Source organism: Grammomys surdaster, unplaced genomic scaffold (genome assembly GCF_004785775.1).
Source record: "Grammomys surdaster isolate TR1022 unplaced genomic scaffold, NIH_TR_1.0 167, whole genome shotgun sequence".
NCBI classification, from domain to species: Eukaryota; Metazoa; Chordata; class Mammalia; order Rodentia; family Muridae; genus Grammomys; species Grammomys surdaster.
In genome coordinates, this window is record NW_021604615.1 from 6510352 (window position 1) to 6529515 (window position 19164).

The following is a 19164-nucleotide window of genomic DNA, read 5'->3' on the forward strand; positions in this document are numbered from 1 at the left end:
TCTTTCTTTCTTTCTTTCTTTCTTTCTTTCTTTCTTTCTTTCTTTCTCTTTCTTTTTGTGAAAGTTGTTGTCAGTCTTCTTAGCCTACTGTTTTAATTAGGGTTACTATTGTTGTGATGAAATACTATGGCCAAAAGCATCTTGGGAAGGAGAAAGAGTTTATTTGGCTTATATGTCCTGATTCATAGTCCAGTGGACAAAGCTAAGACAGGAATTCAGACCAGGTGGGAACCTGGAGGTAGGAGCTGATGCAGAGGCTATGGAGGGGTGCTGCCTGCTGGCTTGTACATCCTGCTGTTTTATAAAATGCTATAGAACTCAAGACCAACAGCCCACGGGTGAGACCACTCACAACTGATCACTAATTGGGAAAATGCCCTACAGGCCACTGTCCAGCCCAGCCCTAAAGAGGATTTTGTCAGCTGAGCAAGGTTCTGTCCTCCCAGATGTCTCTAACTTGTGTTAAGCTGACCTACAACTGGCCAGCACAGCCGCTTAGAGCTGAGATACCGCACTGCAGATGCTCTAACAGCACTGCTGAAGAGTTCTGGGATCAGCAGCTTTGGTCCTGTATGCTCGTCCCCAGAGGACAGGAAGTCTTCTTTGCTCTCAGTGTGCTAGGAATCTGGTGGATGTGTACTACTGACACACAGGAAGGTGTGGTATCCTCTCAGCCCGTCTGTAGTATGGTGTCCTATCCCAGGCCTACACTTGTAGGTGATAGGCAGAGCACCTCAGGCTCTTAGTGACCCCGGAATGTGACCCCACTGTGTCCAATTGACTGACATGCCAAGCCTCACCACTGCTGTTTACTCTGCATCTCCACAGTGGGTTCTAGTTGGCTTAAACTTTAGAGTCCTGTGACCCGCTGCTGCTGCCCGGAGGTGGGAAGAGCTGCCTCCTTGACCTGCAGTGAAAGGAGTCTTTCCTACTTACTGTTTCTACTCTTGTTACTTCATGGGTAGGAAGGTTCCGGAGACAGCCATGTGTGGTACCTTCAGTTAGACAGCCATGCTTGGTGTCTTCTAACTGTGTGTACAGCATCTGAGGCTATGGACATATTTTTTTCACTACATAGAGAGCATGGATTTGGCTAGGTTGGTCAGTCCCTGTGGCATGTCACACCTAGCCATCTGGATACTGTGGAAGGTTAGCCTGTCAGCCTGTAGGATTGGCAGGATCAGAAGGGTGTGGAGATCATGCAGAGAAGATCACAGAGCACCTGCCACTCGCTGCTTTCTTCCTGTCTGATGGTGTCTCTCATACCCACAGGTCTCCTGAAGCCCAACAGAGAGTCGGTGGCTGCTTCCTGAGCCTGATGCCGCAGATGAGGACCCTGTACCTTGCTTACTGTGCCAACCACCCGTCTGCTGTGAGCGTCCTCACAGAGCACAGGTTTGTTGCTGAGCCATCTGGCCAGAAGGGAAGGAAGGTGGGCAGCTCTGTCCTTTAGATAGTTCATGGAGCATGTTCAAACACAGCAAGGGTAAGTTTATTTTCCTCAAAATGAGTGCTTGCACATCTGTTAGGAGCTGGTGTGTGTGGTTGTGAAAGAAAAGGGTTCTGAGGCTGTGTCTTAGTTAGGGTTTTACTGCTGTGAAGAGACCACAGCAGCACATCTTACAGGAAAACCTTTGACTGGGGCTAGCTTACAGTTCAGAGGTTTAGTCCGATATCATCATGGTGCGAGCATGATTGCACGCAGACAAGCTTGAAGAGGTAACTGTGAGTTCTGTGTCTGGATCCTTGGATCAGAAGAGAGTGATTCTGGATCTGACCTGAGCTTCTGAATCCTCAACGCTCAGCTTCCCTACCCTACACACAGCCATTCTCCAACAAGGACACCCTCCAGTGGTGCTGCTCTGTGAGCCTGTAGGACTGTTTCCATTCAAGCCACCACTGGCTGACTAACAGTCCTGCCGTGCAGCATGAGAAGTGAGGAATGTGGCCAGTATGTGTAACCCTGTCTCTGAGTGGCAGAGGCAGGAGGATTGCCGACCTTGCTGGCTGCTAGACTGGCTTTAGGTTAAATGAGAGACCTTGTGTCACAGGTTGTCGGATAGAGGAGGACACCCAACATCTTTCCCTGGCTTGTTCATATGTGCCCACAGCAGACATATATATATATATATATCTCACATACACGCACGCACATACTCACACGCACCAATACAAGTGAAAACAAAAGAGCAGAACAAAAGAGCACCCTTTTGAACTCTCTTTAGTCTGAGGCCTTTCCTTGGTGGAAAGCCTGGAGGGAGCTGGCAGCTGCTTAGGCAGTCACTGCGCGCCATGCTCAGGTTCAGAGAGTGTGGCAGTCGAGAGAGAAGCAGCACTCTGCAGGCAGAGCGCTCACTTGTACACCATTAGCTTGAGCCTCTGAACCTGAAACAAAAATCAGTGTGCACGATTGCACTTGCTGTGTATGCTGCCAGCCACTTCTGTTGAGTTGGGAAAGAGGTTGCTGGTTGTGTGAGGTATTTTGGGGAGACCCACATGATGAGTGCTGGAATCGAGAGCTGGCATTGTGCCAGATGACTGAGCAAATGTCAAGCGAGCTCAGGAATGGTTTCGGATGCTGAAAGAGGCACAGCACTCTTTTTTAACACACCAATTTTATTATTGGAAGAAATTATGTGGTTTCATTTATAAACAGCAGTTCAGTATTGTTCAAAGAGCTATTAATGGAAAAGTATTCATCAGCATGAAGATTCTTGTCATTGTGCTTTTTATTTAAATACTTTAGTGTGTTCTTAACTGAACATTTGATGTACAACTACTGAAACACAAATAAATACCTTGGATGAACCTGCCTGCCTGCCTGCCTGCCTGCCTGCCTAGAAATGTTGCGATGTCTGCAGTCTGGAGTGGCCTGTTGCTGTGCATGGGGTTGGGATGGCATTAGGACCATGCATCCATTGGTCACTGAAGGGCAGACACAGTAAGGGTTCATTATTTTGTTTTCTGACCTTGGTAAGAAGTGAGTGGCCCCAGGCATTTCCTGCTCCTTGCTTGTCCTGGGGTTTACAAGGATCACTGTGTCCTCACCTGTCAGTCTCCTCCAGTTCTGGGTGGGGGTAGTAGCCTTGGACCACTGTGTAGGGATGGGGCTGGAGGGCTTCACAGTCAGAGGGGAAGTAGAAACCAACACCGTGGCAGACTGTGGTCCTTTTTTCTGCCTGAGAAAAAAGGCCTGGGTCAGCCTCTCCCTCTCTTTAGCATGAAGCTTACATGCAGTTATACTTCAGATTGACTCATTGAGCTTAAAAGTTAGGAAATTTCACAAAACCAGAACACAGACACTGTGTTTATGTCTCTAAATGCTCTTCAGGTATTATTGATGTAATGAACACGGAGCTAAAAAGCAAGTAGTGTGTTCTGTTCTATCTCCTGCCCCCAACACACACACACACACACACACACCCCACTCTGGAGGGTGTGCCTGGTCCTACAGGGTGGAGTGAGACCAGAAATGGCAGGGTGTACAATTCTGACTTACTTCTGTGGGAAGGCAGCCATCAAAGCAGCAGAGCTGAGGAAATGCCTGTATACAGTGCTGTTCACCTCCACTCTGCTATTACCTCAGTGACTATTTGAGTCCTGTCTGAAAGGCAAGCACATCTCAAAATAACCAGGGGGAAGGACTCAGACGAGGTATTGCATGGGGAGTGTCCAGGTTGCCTGCTCAACGTGGCATGGTTAAATGTGGCCTGAGGACATTAGAACCTGCTCTGAAAGCCTGGAGCAACTTGATGTGGGGTCCTAAGCCATAAAGAGGAACATCCTTCTGAGCCAGCAGATGCAGCAGGATGTGGTGTTTGTGTGCCCTTCTGAGGTCCCTGAGCTGTGAGGCTTCCCCCTCAGCCTCCCACAGATCCCATCCCTCTCCTGAGGCGTAAGTTGGTGATTTGAGTTGTGAGTTCTCTGTGCCTGATCACTTACTTCCCTTCAGCAGCTTCCTCTACTGAGATGCTAGGCTGTCAATCTTGCCGCTTTCCTGTAGCTCTGATTCCCATTCAGCTGCCACACCATGCCTGCTCATTAGATTCTGTTTGATGCCTGAGTTTTTGAGTTTCTGAGTAAGGTTGTTTATTCAAGTCTGAAAGCTTTGTATTTGTAAGCTGGGTGTAGTGTATTGGTGGGAAGTTTTGCCTAGAAAATGCAAGCCCTAGGATCAGTTTTGTTCTGCATTCTTAGGTGTCAGAAGTGCTGTGTCCCTGGGGTGGATTTCCCTATGTGGATATAGTCACCAGTTACCATTTGTAGGAGTCTACCCATGGGCACCTTTCCTTTCTGTATTGATAGTAGTCACGGCCCTAGAGGCCACTTGCTCTGTATGGATTTTATAAGTTATTCTGTAAGAACATATTTTCCACTAGTTTGTTACTTTTGCTTTTCTGGCACCAGAAGAACACCGTGTGTAGAAACCAGGCCTTGTTCTTAGGAGTTCTGAGCACGGGTACTGTGCATTCCCCGCAGTGAGTAGGTTGTGATGTTTCAGTAAACCTGGAATACTGTAATGACTGGGACCCATTTCCCTTCATGAAGGGAAAACTTCTGTTAGAAAGGTGGTTTTGTGGGACTGTGCCCCATCAGCTGCTCATTTCAGAGGAAGTTGGTAAGTGTGTATTTCTCTGTTACCCCATGGTGGTTTAGGATGAGTGGATGGGATGGAGAGATGCTCTTAGCAGGACTCAGAAACTGAAACAAACCCAAGTATGAGCTGTGTGAAAGAGGTCCTCAGTCGAGGGTTCAGCAGAAATGGAGGATGCTGGGAAATGGTTACCTTTTGAAACTTGTTCTGGAAAACATCACCTGAATAGTGAAGATGGCTGTGAAAAGGAAGTAGAACGTTGAGGGCCTACTAATGCTCTAAATGCTGGGTGTGCTTGTACCACCACTCTGTGTCGTGTGATGTTGTGCCATGTCTCCTCATGCCAGAGCCTGTGTGCCTGGCCCCGCTGTACTGTGCTGCTCTGCTCTGTGTAGACCACGGCTGCTGCTAGAGAGTGCGGTCTGTTCACCAGCTCTCAGGCATGCACCTCATGTTAGGGCATGGGGAGCCTCACAGGTCTCTGTGGCTCAGGGACCGCTACTGCAGCTCCTACTGCTTGCTCTCTAGAGACCTCTAAGAGTTTGTAAAGGTCTCCATGAAGCCAGCATGCCCAGGTAAAGATGTGCCTTGGAGGGAGAGTGATTTTAGATACTTTTCATGTTGTATAGTAACCAGCACATCTGGGGGTGTAAAGCTGTAGCCAGTACAGTAGGCCATTTTGTTTTAGAAGAAACTGGCTGTAAAACAGAGCTCTGGCCTGTGTTCCTAACTGGGGTCTCCTCTCTCCCTCTTTACCTCTGCTGCCCAGTGAGGACCTGGGAGAGTTCATGGAAACCAAAGGTGCCAGCAGCCCCGGGATCCTGGTGCTGACCACCGGCCTGAGCAAGCCCTTCATGCGCCTGGACAAGTACCCCACACTGCTGAAGGAGCTGGAGAGACACATGGAGGTGCAGTTGCTCCCTGATCTGAGGCCTCAAGCCATCCTTGTCAGACTCCTTATGTCTGTAAAACCACCCTAGAGCTTGTCCAGAGTTTATAACGTAGTGATTTTCAGGGAGACTCTTCCTCCAGCCCAGGAGTAAGATCTGTCTTTTTACTTTCCTGTGTGCCCATCTACCCACCAAGGGCTCCAGAAAGCTGTGGAGCATAGTTTTCAAATAGAGTTGGGTGTCCTCTCAGCATTGAGTCACGGGACCGAGTGCTGAGTGATAATGGAAACAGCTATTGTACGTGGACTAACAGCTTGCAGATTTGACAGGACTCCGGCTCTGCCTATTCTCAGGCTAAGTGTGTCTATGGACCGTCTTCACAGCTGCTCAGCTCTGTTTGTCTACCTTCTAGGGCAGAATTGTTAAGCACTCATGTGGCCATGTTCTCACAAGGCTTTATTTACCAAAAATGTGGCTTGCTGACCCTTCTTGGCAGTTTTACTCTAAATTAGTTTTCCTCAAGTCTTTGGGCACCATAATCCTTTAAAAGATAAGCAGGCCTCATGCTGACAAGCTAAGGGCTGAACACTATCAAAACGGCTCCAGGTTGTTTTCGATTTGAGAATTAATCCTGTCTTTCTTTATCCAAAGGATTATCATCCTGATAGACAAGATATTCAAAAATCTATGACTGCCTTCAAAAACCTTTCAGTAAGTGGTTCAGTTTATGACACTTTCTCTGACATTCTCATCACAAATGCATATTAGGTTAGTACTTGGTGGACAGATAGATCCACAGTAAACAGTGAGTGACTTGTGAAGTAAGTGTATTGTTTATTGAGGTGAGGTAAAGGACATGCAGAGCAGTGTTCCAGGGCCAGGAAGTCATCCCACTTGAGTGCACTGTGGGCGCCAGGGCCATAACTGAGGTGGTTGAAATGCAAAAGGACACAGTGCAGTTCATGCTGCGGGGGTTGTGAACCCATGTGACTCCTGACCTCCAGGTCCAGGGTTCTTCAGTGACATTCAGGACAGCTGCCCTTATTATGTTGTCCAACACACTCCTTCCTCCTCTCAGGCCTCTCTGCTGGCAGGTCCTGATGGAGCCAGAAGGAGTTGGTCTTCTGTGCGTTGCTTGTCCTGACACTAAACCGACCAGCCTGTGAAACTTAAGGTGCTAGAGCAGGAGTACATGTTGCTTCCTTGGCCTGACTTTATTTACTCCTTATAGTGAAGCAGACATCCAGCTGGCACAGAGCAATGTAACCGTATAAGCAGAAGCAGGGTGGTACAACAAGGGTCTGGAGCTTGTCTCTGAACACTTGAGTTCTGTCCCACAGGCCCAGTGTCAAGAAGTACGAAAAAGGAAGGAGCTGGAGCTACAGATCCTAACGGAACCCATCAGGAGCTGGGAGGGGGATGACATAAAGACACTGGGCAGTGTTACCTACATGTCCCAAGTCACCATTCAGTGTGCAGGAAGCGAGGTAAGGAGGCCCGCCTTCACACCCCTAGGATTGGGTACTCCAGGTCTGGAGGAATGACATGTGCTGCTGACAGTGTAGGAGCCTCACACTGTGGTCCACTTCTTACCCTTGACAAACATGGAGAGCCTGTGGTACAGGTAGAAAGTTCCCATCCACCCAGGATCAGCTTGTTCCAGAGCCGTATGAACTGAGAGGGTGTTCACCCAAGACCAGAAGAGGCCAGCATGTGTCTCAGCATGTCCAGGTGTCCTCTAGAAGACACTGGCATGGCCCTGGCTCAGGCTTCTCCTATCAGAGTGCACTGGCTTGTGTGTGTTCTGGTGTCTGTTTATAGAAGCCACTGCTCTGTTGTTGGTTTGTTAAGTGACATCCCTCTCCAGTGAATGTTGGCTTTTAATGGTAGAAGAAGAAGAAGAAGCAGAATTTGCCCTGAGTGTCCCCACCTCATTACACTGTGGACACTGGAATAAACTTCTTTTATCATACTGACCTGAAACACTCAGATCTTTGAGAATGTGTTCCTTACTCATATGATTTTATGTGTGTGGGGTGTCTTATCTGCGTGCATGTTTTTTGTACAAGGTGCATGCAGTGCACAGAGACCAGAAGAGGATGTCTAGGCTCCCTGGAACTGGAGTTATAGACAGTTGTGAACTGCCGTGCGAGTGCTGGGAGTTAAACTTGGGTCCTCTGGAAGAGCAGCCAGTGCTGTATAACCACTGAGCCATTCCAGCCCCTTAAGTGATTTATAAGTTTTGTGTTAGATAATGCAACATTTCCCAAAGTGCTAAGTCTCCCTAACAGTGATCAGTGTCACTCCAAAGAGTCAGAGCTGTCATTCCCTCGAAAGAGGTCTGCTGGTACTCACGACCTGCGCGCCTCCAGGAGAGCGTGGCGGGAGGTTCCAGTAGCCCCTAGGATACACACCTTCCCCAGCTGCTGGCCTTGGAGTGCCTGTGGTGTGTGAAGACATGCCTGGGAAAGCTGCTCACTCAGCCACGTCTGAAGGCAGTCCTCATGCGTGGACTCATGCCTGTCTCTCCCCTTCACAATCTGCACTCCGTCTCTTAGATGTGCGTGTTCTCTTTGGCTTTTGTTACTTTGAAATGGTACTTAAAAATCAAGTGATTTTTACTGTACAAGAAATATTTTTATGTAAGCTTTTCCGGAAAGGTTTATCAGATAGATGAGAGCAACATTTACTTAACATTTTGTCCTACTTTTCTTGTATCTTGAAGAATCCACCTGTCCCTATCCCTCATTAACATTTTCTAAGTTCCTTTTTCTGGGCCACACACAGACAGTTACCAAGTAGTGTTCAGAGAAACTCCACGCAGGGATGGAGAGGGCGGGCTCAGTGGTTGTGAACGGTGGTGGGTGTTCTTCCCAGGGGCCTCAGTGCACACATGGCAGCTCACAACCATTTGCAACTTGTGTTTGGGCTCTGTTCCCATGTGGTGGACAGACATACATACAGGAAGACATTCACACATATAAGCAATACAAAGAAATATACCCTGAACTTTTTCCTTTCCTTTCCTTTCCTTTCCTTTCCTTTCCTTTCCTTTCCTTTCCTCTTTTTCTTTCCTCTTTTTCTTTCCATCTCCTCTCCTCCCCACCCCTCTCTTTCTTTCCACAGGGTCTTTGTTACACAGCCCTTACTGTCTTAGGACTCAATATATAGACCATTGGCCTGGAATACACTGAGATTTGCCTGCCTCTGCCTCTGCCTCCCAAGTTCTGGGATTAAAGGCTTGCTCCATCACTCCTAGCTAAATAAATCTTTTTAAAAAAAAGTCTGACAAAGAGCTCACAAGCTCAGAGCTCTTGAATCATTTAATTACTTTGTGTTTTGAAAATGTAGTGGTTTGTGGTTATTCTTTCTGGTTATAGTTAGTTCTCTGACTGTGCTAAGGTTTAATGTGGACTCAATGCTGGTGTTTAATGTGGACTTGGTTGTATTCTGGTGGCATTTAATATTGGCCAGATAGTTTGGTAGAAATCTCAAGTAGAAAATAGGGTCTGAAGTCCCATGGAGTCTTGTATAAAGATTTGTGCACACATTTGTGAACAGATTCTTTTTATTATTAGGAGAAGAATGAGAGATATCTCCTGCTCTTCCCAAACCTTCTGCTCATGTTGTCTGCAAGTCCCAGGATGAGCGGTTTCATCTATCAGGTAAACCCAGCTAAACTGATTGTAGTTTTGTTTGTGGTGGATGTGATCATTGTTTTCAGGATGCCTTTGAATGTATATATTAATATTGGATTCACCTGTGTATGTGCCGTGTATGGCACTGTGTCATGGCTATGTGTTCTTTTTTGTGTGTTCACTTCTGGTGCATCTTTTGATATGACTGGAGAGAAGTGAGCAACCCACATCTGTCTCTCACTGACCACATTGTCCCCTGCAAAGCTCATTGCTTCCTTGGGCTTTCATGTTCCGTTCTGCGCAAGGTATGTTCAGCTAGGTGCTGTGGGCTAAGATCTTCTATAAGGGGTAGAACATCCCAAAACACTTGTAACCTGATCTTTTAACCTATTAGTAAACTTTTGTTTAGTGTCTTGGTTTTTCACCATTTTTTTGGAGAACATTTGAGAGTTGGTTGTAGGAGAGAGTGTGAGAGACTCTTTTCTGTTAGTCCCCACCATTGGACTAGTGGTGGGGACATTAGGTAGGATCTGTGAGATGCTCTCAGTGAGCCTGTCTCAAGGACTGGCCAGCTTCCATGTACCACTCTAGTGGAAGTTGCTGCTTCACCCTCACCTGGCTTTTCTCTGATGTGTGTCTTCTGTGTTGTCCTGTGTATAGTCCTTAATGGCTTGGTCTGCCCCTAGGAGGGCTAGTCACCACCTTTGTTCCAAGGGAGTCTTTATAGATAGATGGCAGAGCAAATATGCATGGAAAGATTCAGAAACCTGAGGCTTCCATTGGTGAGGTCTTCTGGGTGGCTGAGGTGCCAGAGTGGCAGCTCCCTGTTGAGAGCTGCCTGTTTCTGGCTTCATTCCATACCCGAGAGCCTTAACCTAGGCTGGCACTTGTGCAGGGATTGTCTGCTGTTGTTGCAGCGTGTCCCTAGAGATGTCATCTCTATCCCAGGGCCATCTTTGTGCTGATCAGTCCTGTGGGGATCATCAGCTCCAGTGCTAGTGTCTGTTGGTGGAACACTTACGTTCCAGCACCTGGGAGGCTAGCATGGGCTACATAGCAAGAGTTATCTTAAGAACAGAACACCCCCTTGGCTTTGGCGATGCCAGCTCTAGCAGTGGGACTATGGCTCCAAAGATGAGCTGCTCCAGGGAATGCACACAGAGATGGTTCTGCTCTCTGTGCAGCTTCTGGGAGCTTAGCTTATCCTTAGCCATGGAGGTGTCAGGCGTCTGCTGGGCTTTCAGCCTGGCCCTCAGCTGTTTGGACTGGGTGACTTTTTTGTTTGTTTGTTTGTTTGGTTTGGTTTGGTTTTGCCTGGAATAGGGCACAAGGTAGGGAAACTGTTGTCAATAGTTTTTCTAGTTTGCTTTGGACTGCTGTTTACACATCATAAGCAAAAGAAAACTTGAGGAGTCGGGTTTGTTTGACTCCCATGTCCAGGTCACAGTCCATTCCTGGGGAAAGTGCGGGACCAGCAGGAGCAGGGAAGGGGAACAGGAAGGAATGCTGCCCGAAGCAGCCTGCCCTCTGCCGCCTGCCCCCTGCCCTCTGCCGCCTCTGTCCACAGGTGCCACTTTGCATGGTGGGCTGGGCCTCCTACCTCAGTCACTGATCAAACCTGCCCGGGGAGGTTTGTCTGTGGGTCCCTGGGAAGCTGGCAGGCCCTCAGCTCAGGTTTCTCCTGCTGGTATCTTTAGCTGTGTCAAGTAGACAAAAACTCATCAGCACAAACACTGTCTCCTGCCTGCTGGTAAAACCCTGTTCTCTGCCTAAGTTGTTTCCTGGGCCCCAAACACCCATAGACTGTAAAAATGTGGCCTTGGGCTACCAGCTGTCAGAGCCTATGTGGCCCAGGGAAAACTATTGCTTGCTGGATTTTACTACTTAAATGAGCTTTGGCCCCTTCTGTTTTTCTAAGCTGACATTTCCTGCTGTGTTGTCAGTCCCTCCCATTTTATAGACAGATCGACTGACACTTGGGCACCTGTGGCATCCATCTGACATCATGGCATATTTTCTTTTTGATAGAGTACTTGTCTCTCAGTGTGTGTTCTTGTCTCTGTTTCTCATCAGTTGGGCCTTTAAACTCCTAACTCTGTCTTTCTCTGTAAGGCAGTGATCACTCTGTCATATGCCTTTAAAGCAGCCACCCTGTGCACCCTGGGCATGTCTTCTGTCTTCCACTTGTAGAATCACCCCCTGGGTCAAGATCCTGCTTTGCTTCAGTTTGGGTTCAGATTTGGTTTGATTGTTATTTAAAGTGCTAGGTCTGCCGCCATGTGTGACGTCATTTGGTGTGTGTGTGGTACCTTCTTTATTAGGAAAATATTCTTTGGGGGTCTTTTGTAGGGAAAGCTGCCAACAACAGGAATGACGATCACAAAGCTTGAGGACAGTGAGAACCATAGGAATGCATTTGAGATATCAGGTAATGCATCCATGCTGTGCCAGCGCCGTGCCTCGGGCGAGTGAAGAGCCTATGCGTGTCCGAGGGGGTGTGTGCGGTATGGGTCCTGGGTGCGTATATGTGCTTGTGTGCACTCACTGTGTGTGCACTCACTGTGTCTCTCCACTCTAGGGAGCATGATCGAGAGGATTCTGGTGTCCTGCACCACCCAGCAAGACTTGCACGAGTGGGTAGAGCACCTGCAGAAGCAGACAAAGGTCACGTCTGTGAGCAACCCCACCATCAAGCCCCACTCGGTGCCATCACACACAGTAAGGCAACATGACTCCCGCCACTGCTGTCACAGTGATGGCCTGTGTTGTGGCTGTCAGTGGATGCAGGGTTCTAAGCCCTCGCCTCATGCTCCTCTACGTGTCATCACAGGGCCAGCCGCCCCAGACACTTCGTGTCTGCTCTCCAGCTCAGTGATGCTTAGAGCCACTTCAGAGGGTTCCCACTGACTCTAGAAGCCACTAGCCCTGCCAGTGATGTTTTTCCTCTAAGAATTTTAAACTCTACATATGTCATTCATAAACAGAAAAGCAAAAGAGAAGTGCCAAGGTTGTTGAAAAGGCATCCGACACAGTTCCGATTTCCTTTAAGAAGCGGCCGGAGAAGGGAGAAGTTCTTTCTTCCTTAACACAGAGTTCAAGACCCAGAACCCACAGCATACACTGAGAACACTGGCACACACCTTTGCTGTGCTCTCAGCACGTGGGAGACAAGCAGGAGAGTGTGCAATTTAGGGTTATCTTTGGCTTTATGTTGAATCTAGCCTGGGCTACTTGAGAACCTGACTCTAAACGGAACAGAACACCCTATATATTTCACCTGATGAGAACTCAGTGGCACTTTGGTTTCTTAGAGGTATAGATTTCAAAACAGGTTAACACTGGTGTGTAAACTCTGGTTTTGCTTTTGAGAAGCTGGTTTTATGTAAAGACTTAGACCTTTAGAAGGGAACTTTGGCCGGGCGGTGGTGGTGCACGCCTTTAATCCTAGCACTTGGGAGGCAGAGGCAGGCGGGTTTCTGAGTTCGAGGCCAGCCTGGTCTACAGAGTGAGTTCCAGGGCAGCCAGGACTACACAGAGAAACCCTGTCTCCAAAAACAAAAGGGAAAAAAAATGAACTTTGATGATGCAGTTTGTGGATATGGATTTCCCTTCTTCATGTGCCTTTTGGAATACTTTCTGTTGTGGAAGTCATTTTTCCCATCTATGCTGCCATGTAGAGGGTCACCATAGTTACCCACAAGCACACCTCTACCATGCGGTTCGCTGTCTGCTCTGTCTCACATCAGGGTCCAGTTTTCTGGTCTGGCTGTGCTGTTTTCACAGTTGGAGTTTCAGATGCCTTGCTGTGTTAGCTACCACCTCAGTCTATATGGCTGGGCTCCATAATTTATCCTGACTTCAGAAGGTCCTAAAGAGAAGGCTGGGAATCGGGGGTGTGGCTCAGTGGTAGAGCATTTGCCTGATGTGCAAGGTGCTGGGGTTGATCCCTGGTGCCACCAAAGTAGTAACAAATAGCCCACTTAGCTCCCGTGGGGCTGAGTTTGTCCCGGGGACATGAGCTGCCTGTGTGTGTGTGTGTGTGTGTTTACGAGCGCAGGGTGGCAAGAAGCAAGGCTGCGCATGTGTGGGCTGCCATCTCTGTTCAGTGGGAGCCAGAAGATAGTCTGCCAGAGGCAGCTGTGCAGTCCTGCTGTGGAGAAGGCAGTGTCCCTCCTGTGCTAGTGTGAGAAGCCCTGCTGTTCCTAGGAATCCCTTGGCAGCATATATAAGCTTTCTACCTGGGACCTGTTCTGTCCGGCATCAGTTAATCTCTCACTTTAGTATCGGGCATAGCTCTTCTCATTCCAGGAAGGAGAAACTAGCCAGCGTGTAGTTATTACCAGATCACTGCTGGAAGGGATGTGGGATACAGCTTCCTCACATGCAGGTCGCTTGGTTTGAGAAAGTGTATTCTATAGTGGTACAGTGTTTTGTAACATACCATGAGCCAGCAACTGGCAGGCGACCGGGAGCTTTGGGCTCTGGTTCTAGCTCTGTGGTGCTGACTGACATCATAAATCTCAGGCTTGTGCTCAGCCAGTGTTGAGTTCCCAGAGCTTCGCAGAGGCTTTCTGTAATCGCGCTGGGATTGCATTAGCTACAGGAGATGCAGGAGCTCGTTGGACTGTTGCTTAGTTTATCAACATTTTCATTTCATTGTCAGTGGGGTCGATTTGGGGGTTTTCTATGAATATAATAAACCTTGTTAATAACATCCTCCACTGATGAATCAGATCTCAAATTACTTTGCTTTTATTAAAACAAGCTGAGATTTTTTAAGATAAACATATCTTTATTTTAGATATTAACATCCTCCTATATATAAACCAAATGGTTTCTGTTCCTGGCTTCACACAGCTCTGGCAGCTGGGTTTGCCCAAGCAGAAAGAGCCATCGATGAGGTAGACGTGGCTGCAGCGCCCTGGGAAAAGTTCCTCCTCCCCTCTCTGGCAAGGGACAGTCCTTGCTCTTGTCCCTGTGCTGACAGGTGACAGTGTACGTCTAGGGAGCGTGTCCCACTCGGTCTCTGTATTCCAGTTGGTCACCTACCTGCCAGCTTTTAAAGTTTGTTTTTGGCGAAATTGTGATACATGTACTAGGTTCTCATACACTACAACACAGCAGCTGATACCTATACAGAGTGTGGGTTTCTAAGCCCCATGTCTGCCCAGGAACCCAGTGCTGGGCCCCTGGCCCTTGAGCCATGTGGTTAGGGCCTTCCGTCTCTGTGGCCTTGCCCATCTCATGCTCTCTGCTCTTGCTTTTGTGCCTGGCAGCTTCCTTCCCATCCGCTCACTCCATCCAGCAAACACGCGGACAGCAAGCCCGTGGCACTGACGCCTGCGTACCACACACTTCCCCACCCCTCTCACCATGGCACCCCACACACCACCATCAGCTGGGGACCCCTGGAGCCTCCGAAGACCCCCAAGCCTTGGAGCCTGAGTTGCCTGCGGCCTGCACCTCCTCTCCGGCCCTCAGCTGCTCTCTGCTACAAGGAGGTGAGGTCCTGCAGCCACTCAGACTGCCGCCACAGTGAGCATGCCTTGACATCTGTGTGTGAGGTCTGCAGAAGTAAAAGTCTTGTGTTTCTGTTTATGGTGTGAAGACACACCCCACCCCATGACATCTTCAGAACCAAGAAGAGTATCTGCCCTTACTCTGTGTCATCCCCTTCTGCTACAAGGGCCAGGTGCCACCTTTAAACATCATGGAATGGGCGTGCACTCCTCCAGTCCTCTGCACTGTTTCCACACTTGGAGGAGTGGTGCCCGGGAGGCACTGAGCCTGAGGTGCTCGTGCAGGCTGCGAGGGCCTCACCTAACTGCATGTCATTCTGCTGTGCCTAAGCTCTGTCCCGGAGTCCTGAGGCTGTTGGACATAAAGAGCAGGTTCCCTAGTGAAAATAGTCAGTCCCTGAAGGCAGTGTCTTCTTGGGCTGAGGGCAGGGTGCAGCAACCTTCCTCAGGCCGCTCCTGCTCTTTCCTGCATGTGAGTGCAGCTGCCACTGTGCACTTTATCTTCACTAAGTCTCCTGTGCTCACCTCACCTGCTTTCACCTGAGGAGGCTCAGCATTGCTGGCTTTGAGAAGCCGGGTTAGCAGTAGGTAGAGCCTGACATGGTGGCTCGCGCGCGAGCCACACACAGAAAGAGTGAATGGAGCAGGGCCCTTTGGGCAGATGCTCCTGTATTTCAGGGGTGTTTTGTCAAGGCCACATTTTGGAACTGATTTCTGCTCAAGGTTCTCTATAGCATAGAAAGTTGGAGGCCCCCATGGACCATAGGAGAGAGCTTTCAAAAATGAAGTCCAGCATTTTGATCATATTCTTTCTCCTGTCCCGTCTCCTCCAAGATCCTTCCCACTTCCTACCCACCCAACTTCATCTTCTCTCTCTTTCACACTCTCAAACCAAAAAACAAAAGTGAGAACAAACAAAAACAAATAAGACAGACAAAACCCGAGCATTCATTTAAAAACAAGACAAAATACAGAGTCCGTTTTGTGTTGGCCAACTCCTTCTGAGTTTCGGCATGGTGGCATATGCCTTTAATTCTACCGCCCCAGATGCAGAGACAGGAGGATCTCTGTGAGTTAGCTGTGGAAGTCTGTTCTGCCCTAGAAGTGCCTCACCCATCTGTTAGAGCAGCCATGTGAAGACAGAGGCCTGTGCCTACTGCATCCAGTGTTCTGTGTGCATGCTGCAGTTTTACCTGAAAGGAAGGAGGCTGAGACGGCTGCTGGCATCTGGGGCATGTCTACTTTGTCCAGAGTTGGGACATGGGCCTGCACAGAGTAGCCAGCAAGGCCCGTCTCTGTGAGTCTGTGCTTAGCCATGGTTCCCTGCCTGCTCCCTTTGCTTTTAACTTTGGGATTTTGTACTTTGCTGAAGGAATCTTTACTTTTCTTCCCTTTGAAGTAAACTAATTTCCCTTCACTCTATCCCCAGAATGGACAGCCGTGCCCTGGCCATGTGGAGCATGCCAGTGGGCCACCTACCCTTCCTTTTCTCGGCACAAACCTTACTGCCACGTACACTAGTGGGGTCATTTGCCCCAGAGCTGTGGCCTGTGCTGGGGCTGGCCAAGTGTCCTCTTGGCTCTTGGCATTGGCAGAGAAACATGGAGGCGCTGGTGATGGGAGTGGCCGGCTGCTGTCGTACGGTTGGTCAGTCTGTTTATTGTTGTGTCTCCCTAGGATCTCAGTAAGAGCCCCAAGACCATGAAGAAGCTGCTGCCGAAGCGCAAGCCCGAGCGGAAGCCTTCGGACGAGGAGTTCGCTGTGCGCAAGAGTGAGTGCCCACCTGTGGGAGCATGGCCACGTCGTGGGCAGCGGCAGTGCAGGGAGAGCAGGGCCTGCACCTCCACAAGCAGGTGCCAGAGTGGATGAGCAGTCCCTGCATCAGCTGCTCTTCCAGCCTCACTCCAGCCCACCTCTCTGAGGGGCTGTGGTTCCTGTCGCCTTTGTTCCACCCGGCAGACCTCTAATCTGAGTTAGACGGAGAGTCCCCTTACTCACACGTGGCTGGTCTGTTAGGAGAGGTAGGGCTGGGCTCAGGCCTGCCTGGTGGACTGATTGAATAAGCATTTACCATATACCTTCCACATGACGACACGATGGGGTGCTGGGACCAGACCTTCAGTACTGGCAGACATTTAATGCCGCTTTGTGTCCAACTGTGAACTGTGAGACCAAGTCCATAGTACCGGTCCTTGAGTGACCCAGGAGACAGAGCAGTGTGTAAAAGCATTTGACTTGTCCCAGGTAGGGGCCGGGGCCACTGGTGTCATTGCTGAGAGGAGGATGCTGTGGAGTAGCCTGCTCAGGGTTGACACTGAGAGCAGCAGCACCCCTCCTAGGCACAGTGGGCGTTTGTTGAGGGCCCTTGGCTGTAGTTGGTCCAGGGTGGGTCTGTATTAGGGAGACATAAGCCAGAGGCAGGGTTGAGTGGTAGTCAGCCTGTGGTCCTGATGAGAGAGGTCTGCCCCAGCTGAAAGCTGTGTGTGCTCAGAGCTCACAGGAGAGGCAGTCTAGTACCTCATCTTTACCCAGAAGTCCCAGCATGTTAGGGAGGAGAGGATATGGCAGACCAGGGACTAAGGCTGAAGAGAAATGTTATGTTCCAGATCCCCACCGGATCCCCACTCAATACCTGGTGTCAGACAGATGCTCAGCAGACCTCCCCTCTCTAAAGCTTCTGTAGTTGGGTAACTTGGTTATCTTGGAAGGCTAGGACATTCTGTGTCCCTGAGGTAGTCCACACTGAATACAGGAGAACGTCTGCAGCTGTGAGGAGAGCAGCTGGCATGGCTGTGCACGCAGCGAGCCTGCACTGTGCTTCTGGCTTCAGTGGTGCTCTCTGCCCTTGTGTGGTGTGTACATGCTCACACAAGTGTGAGAAGAGCAACTGGTAACAGCAGCCAGACAGAGCACCCTGAGTGAAGGTAGCTTCTGCTGCCCAGAAGGAAGGAGACCTTTCCCTCAGTGTCCCGCAGCCTCTGAGGAAACCTCGTGCTGTGGGAACCTGCCTGAGGACTTGCTGCAGGTGATGAGCCAGGTGCTCACAGAATTACTTGAAGTAAATACTAGGTTTGCCTTATATACATTTTACTTTCTTAAAATATTGCTGAGAGCTGGATATGGTGGTGCATGCCTTTAGTTCCAGCACTCCAGAGGCTGGGGCAGACATCTCTGTAAGATAAGAGGCCAGCCTTGCCACATAGCAAGTTCTAGAAATATCAAGGCTACATAGTGAGACCTTGTGTGAAATAAATACATCCATAAAAGTTACTGAGGCACAGTTATTTACAGCTGTGAGAGGAACAGCCTTCCGTTCTCTCATGGTTTTAGAGCAGGTGAATTAAAAAAGAAAAGAAGACTATAGCTAAGTAACTTCAGACAGAACCAGAAGAGAACAATAGGAAGCAAGTGGCTTTCTTCCACATGTGACTGTGTTCTGAGCACAGGGCTAAGAGGCTATGACGGTCATTGCCTGACAGGTTCTTCTGGCCTCTCCCTGGAGATGAAACCTGTACCTAGGTGGCTGGACTACATCTCAGGCAGAGCTTTGAAGCATTTGTATGCTTGGCATGGTAAATTTGTTACCTCAGTGTCTAAGAATCCCAGAGTCAGAAGAGACAGTGCCCCTTTAAGGCCTGTGATCTGGTGCCTTTCCAGAAGTTTCCTGCTGTGGCTATCCAGCTCTCCTACCCACACTGTGTCAAGGCCCACCCTATGACACTTGGAGTGCGTAGCTCTCATGAGGCGTGATGTCTATGCTACTCCTGTGTCCGGTAGGCCGAGTATCCCAGTCTTGTGCTGACTGTCTGGTGTGTGGGTGGGGAAACTGAGGGACTTAGGACTTTTCAGAGCTGTGATGCTAACCCTTTGCAGTGTGTGAATTTCAAACTTTTAAAAGCTCTTGAATGTGCCTATGTATAACTATTTAGAGAATCTAAATCTTAGCCCACAAGAACATGAAGAGTAGCATCTGAAGTGCACTGTAGCTCTGGGCTGTGTGCTGAGTGGTGATGGCTCATGTGTCTCTACAGGCACAGCTGCTCTGGAAGAAGATGCTCAGATCCTGAAGGTCATCGAAGCTTACTGCACAAGCGCAAAGACGAGGCAGACCCTGAACTCGAGTGAGTGTCCCAGCTCACTCTGTGTGGGCACAGATTACAAGCACTTGCTGCTCGGACTAGCTGGTCTTGAGAGGGAGGTTTTGGGAGTTTAGCAGGTAGTGTAGCAGTGTGCCCCAGGACTGTGTTCTAGAGAGCATCCAGTGTGAGGACCAGCATCCCTCAGGAAACTTTAACTGTGCAGATGCATGCAGAAGGCAGTGGAGGTTTCTTTATTTTTGCTCTTTTTTTTTTGTTGTTGTTGTTTGTTTGTTTTTTGGTGTTACTGGGTCTTTTTTTTTCCTTTTAAAAATTATCTAAAATTCAAATCTGAGCCATCTTTCTATCATCTTTAAATTTTATTTTGTTTTTAATACTTGTTAATAAACAATGGTAGTTTCTTTGGTGAATGCCAGGTAGTTTCTC

General features: G+C 48.9%; 1 protein-coding gene across 4 annotated transcripts in view; it reads left to right on the plus strand.

Annotated features, from left to right (window-relative positions):
- Positions 1-19164, plus strand: part of Arhgef7 (Rho guanine nucleotide exchange factor 7) — a 109680-nt gene that overhangs the window by 77716 nt on the left and 12800 nt on the right. For all 4 annotated transcript variants that reach the window (XM_028766387.1, XM_028766385.1, XM_028766384.1 and 1 more), the window contains 10 exons: positions 1273-1395; positions 5364-5502; positions 6136-6195; positions 6825-6971; positions 9063-9149; positions 11472-11550; positions 11701-11840; positions 14399-14623; positions 16319-16412; positions 18673-18762. In XM_028766387.1, the coding sequence (XP_028622220.1) occupies positions 1273-1395; positions 5364-5502; positions 6136-6195; positions 6825-6971; positions 9063-9149; positions 11472-11550; positions 11701-11840; positions 14399-14623; positions 16319-16412; positions 18673-18762 (1184 nt within the window). The remainder of the gene's footprint in view (positions 1-1272; positions 1396-5363; positions 5503-6135; positions 6196-6824; positions 6972-9062; positions 9150-11471; positions 11551-11700; positions 11841-14398; positions 14624-16318; positions 16413-18672; positions 18763-19164) is intronic.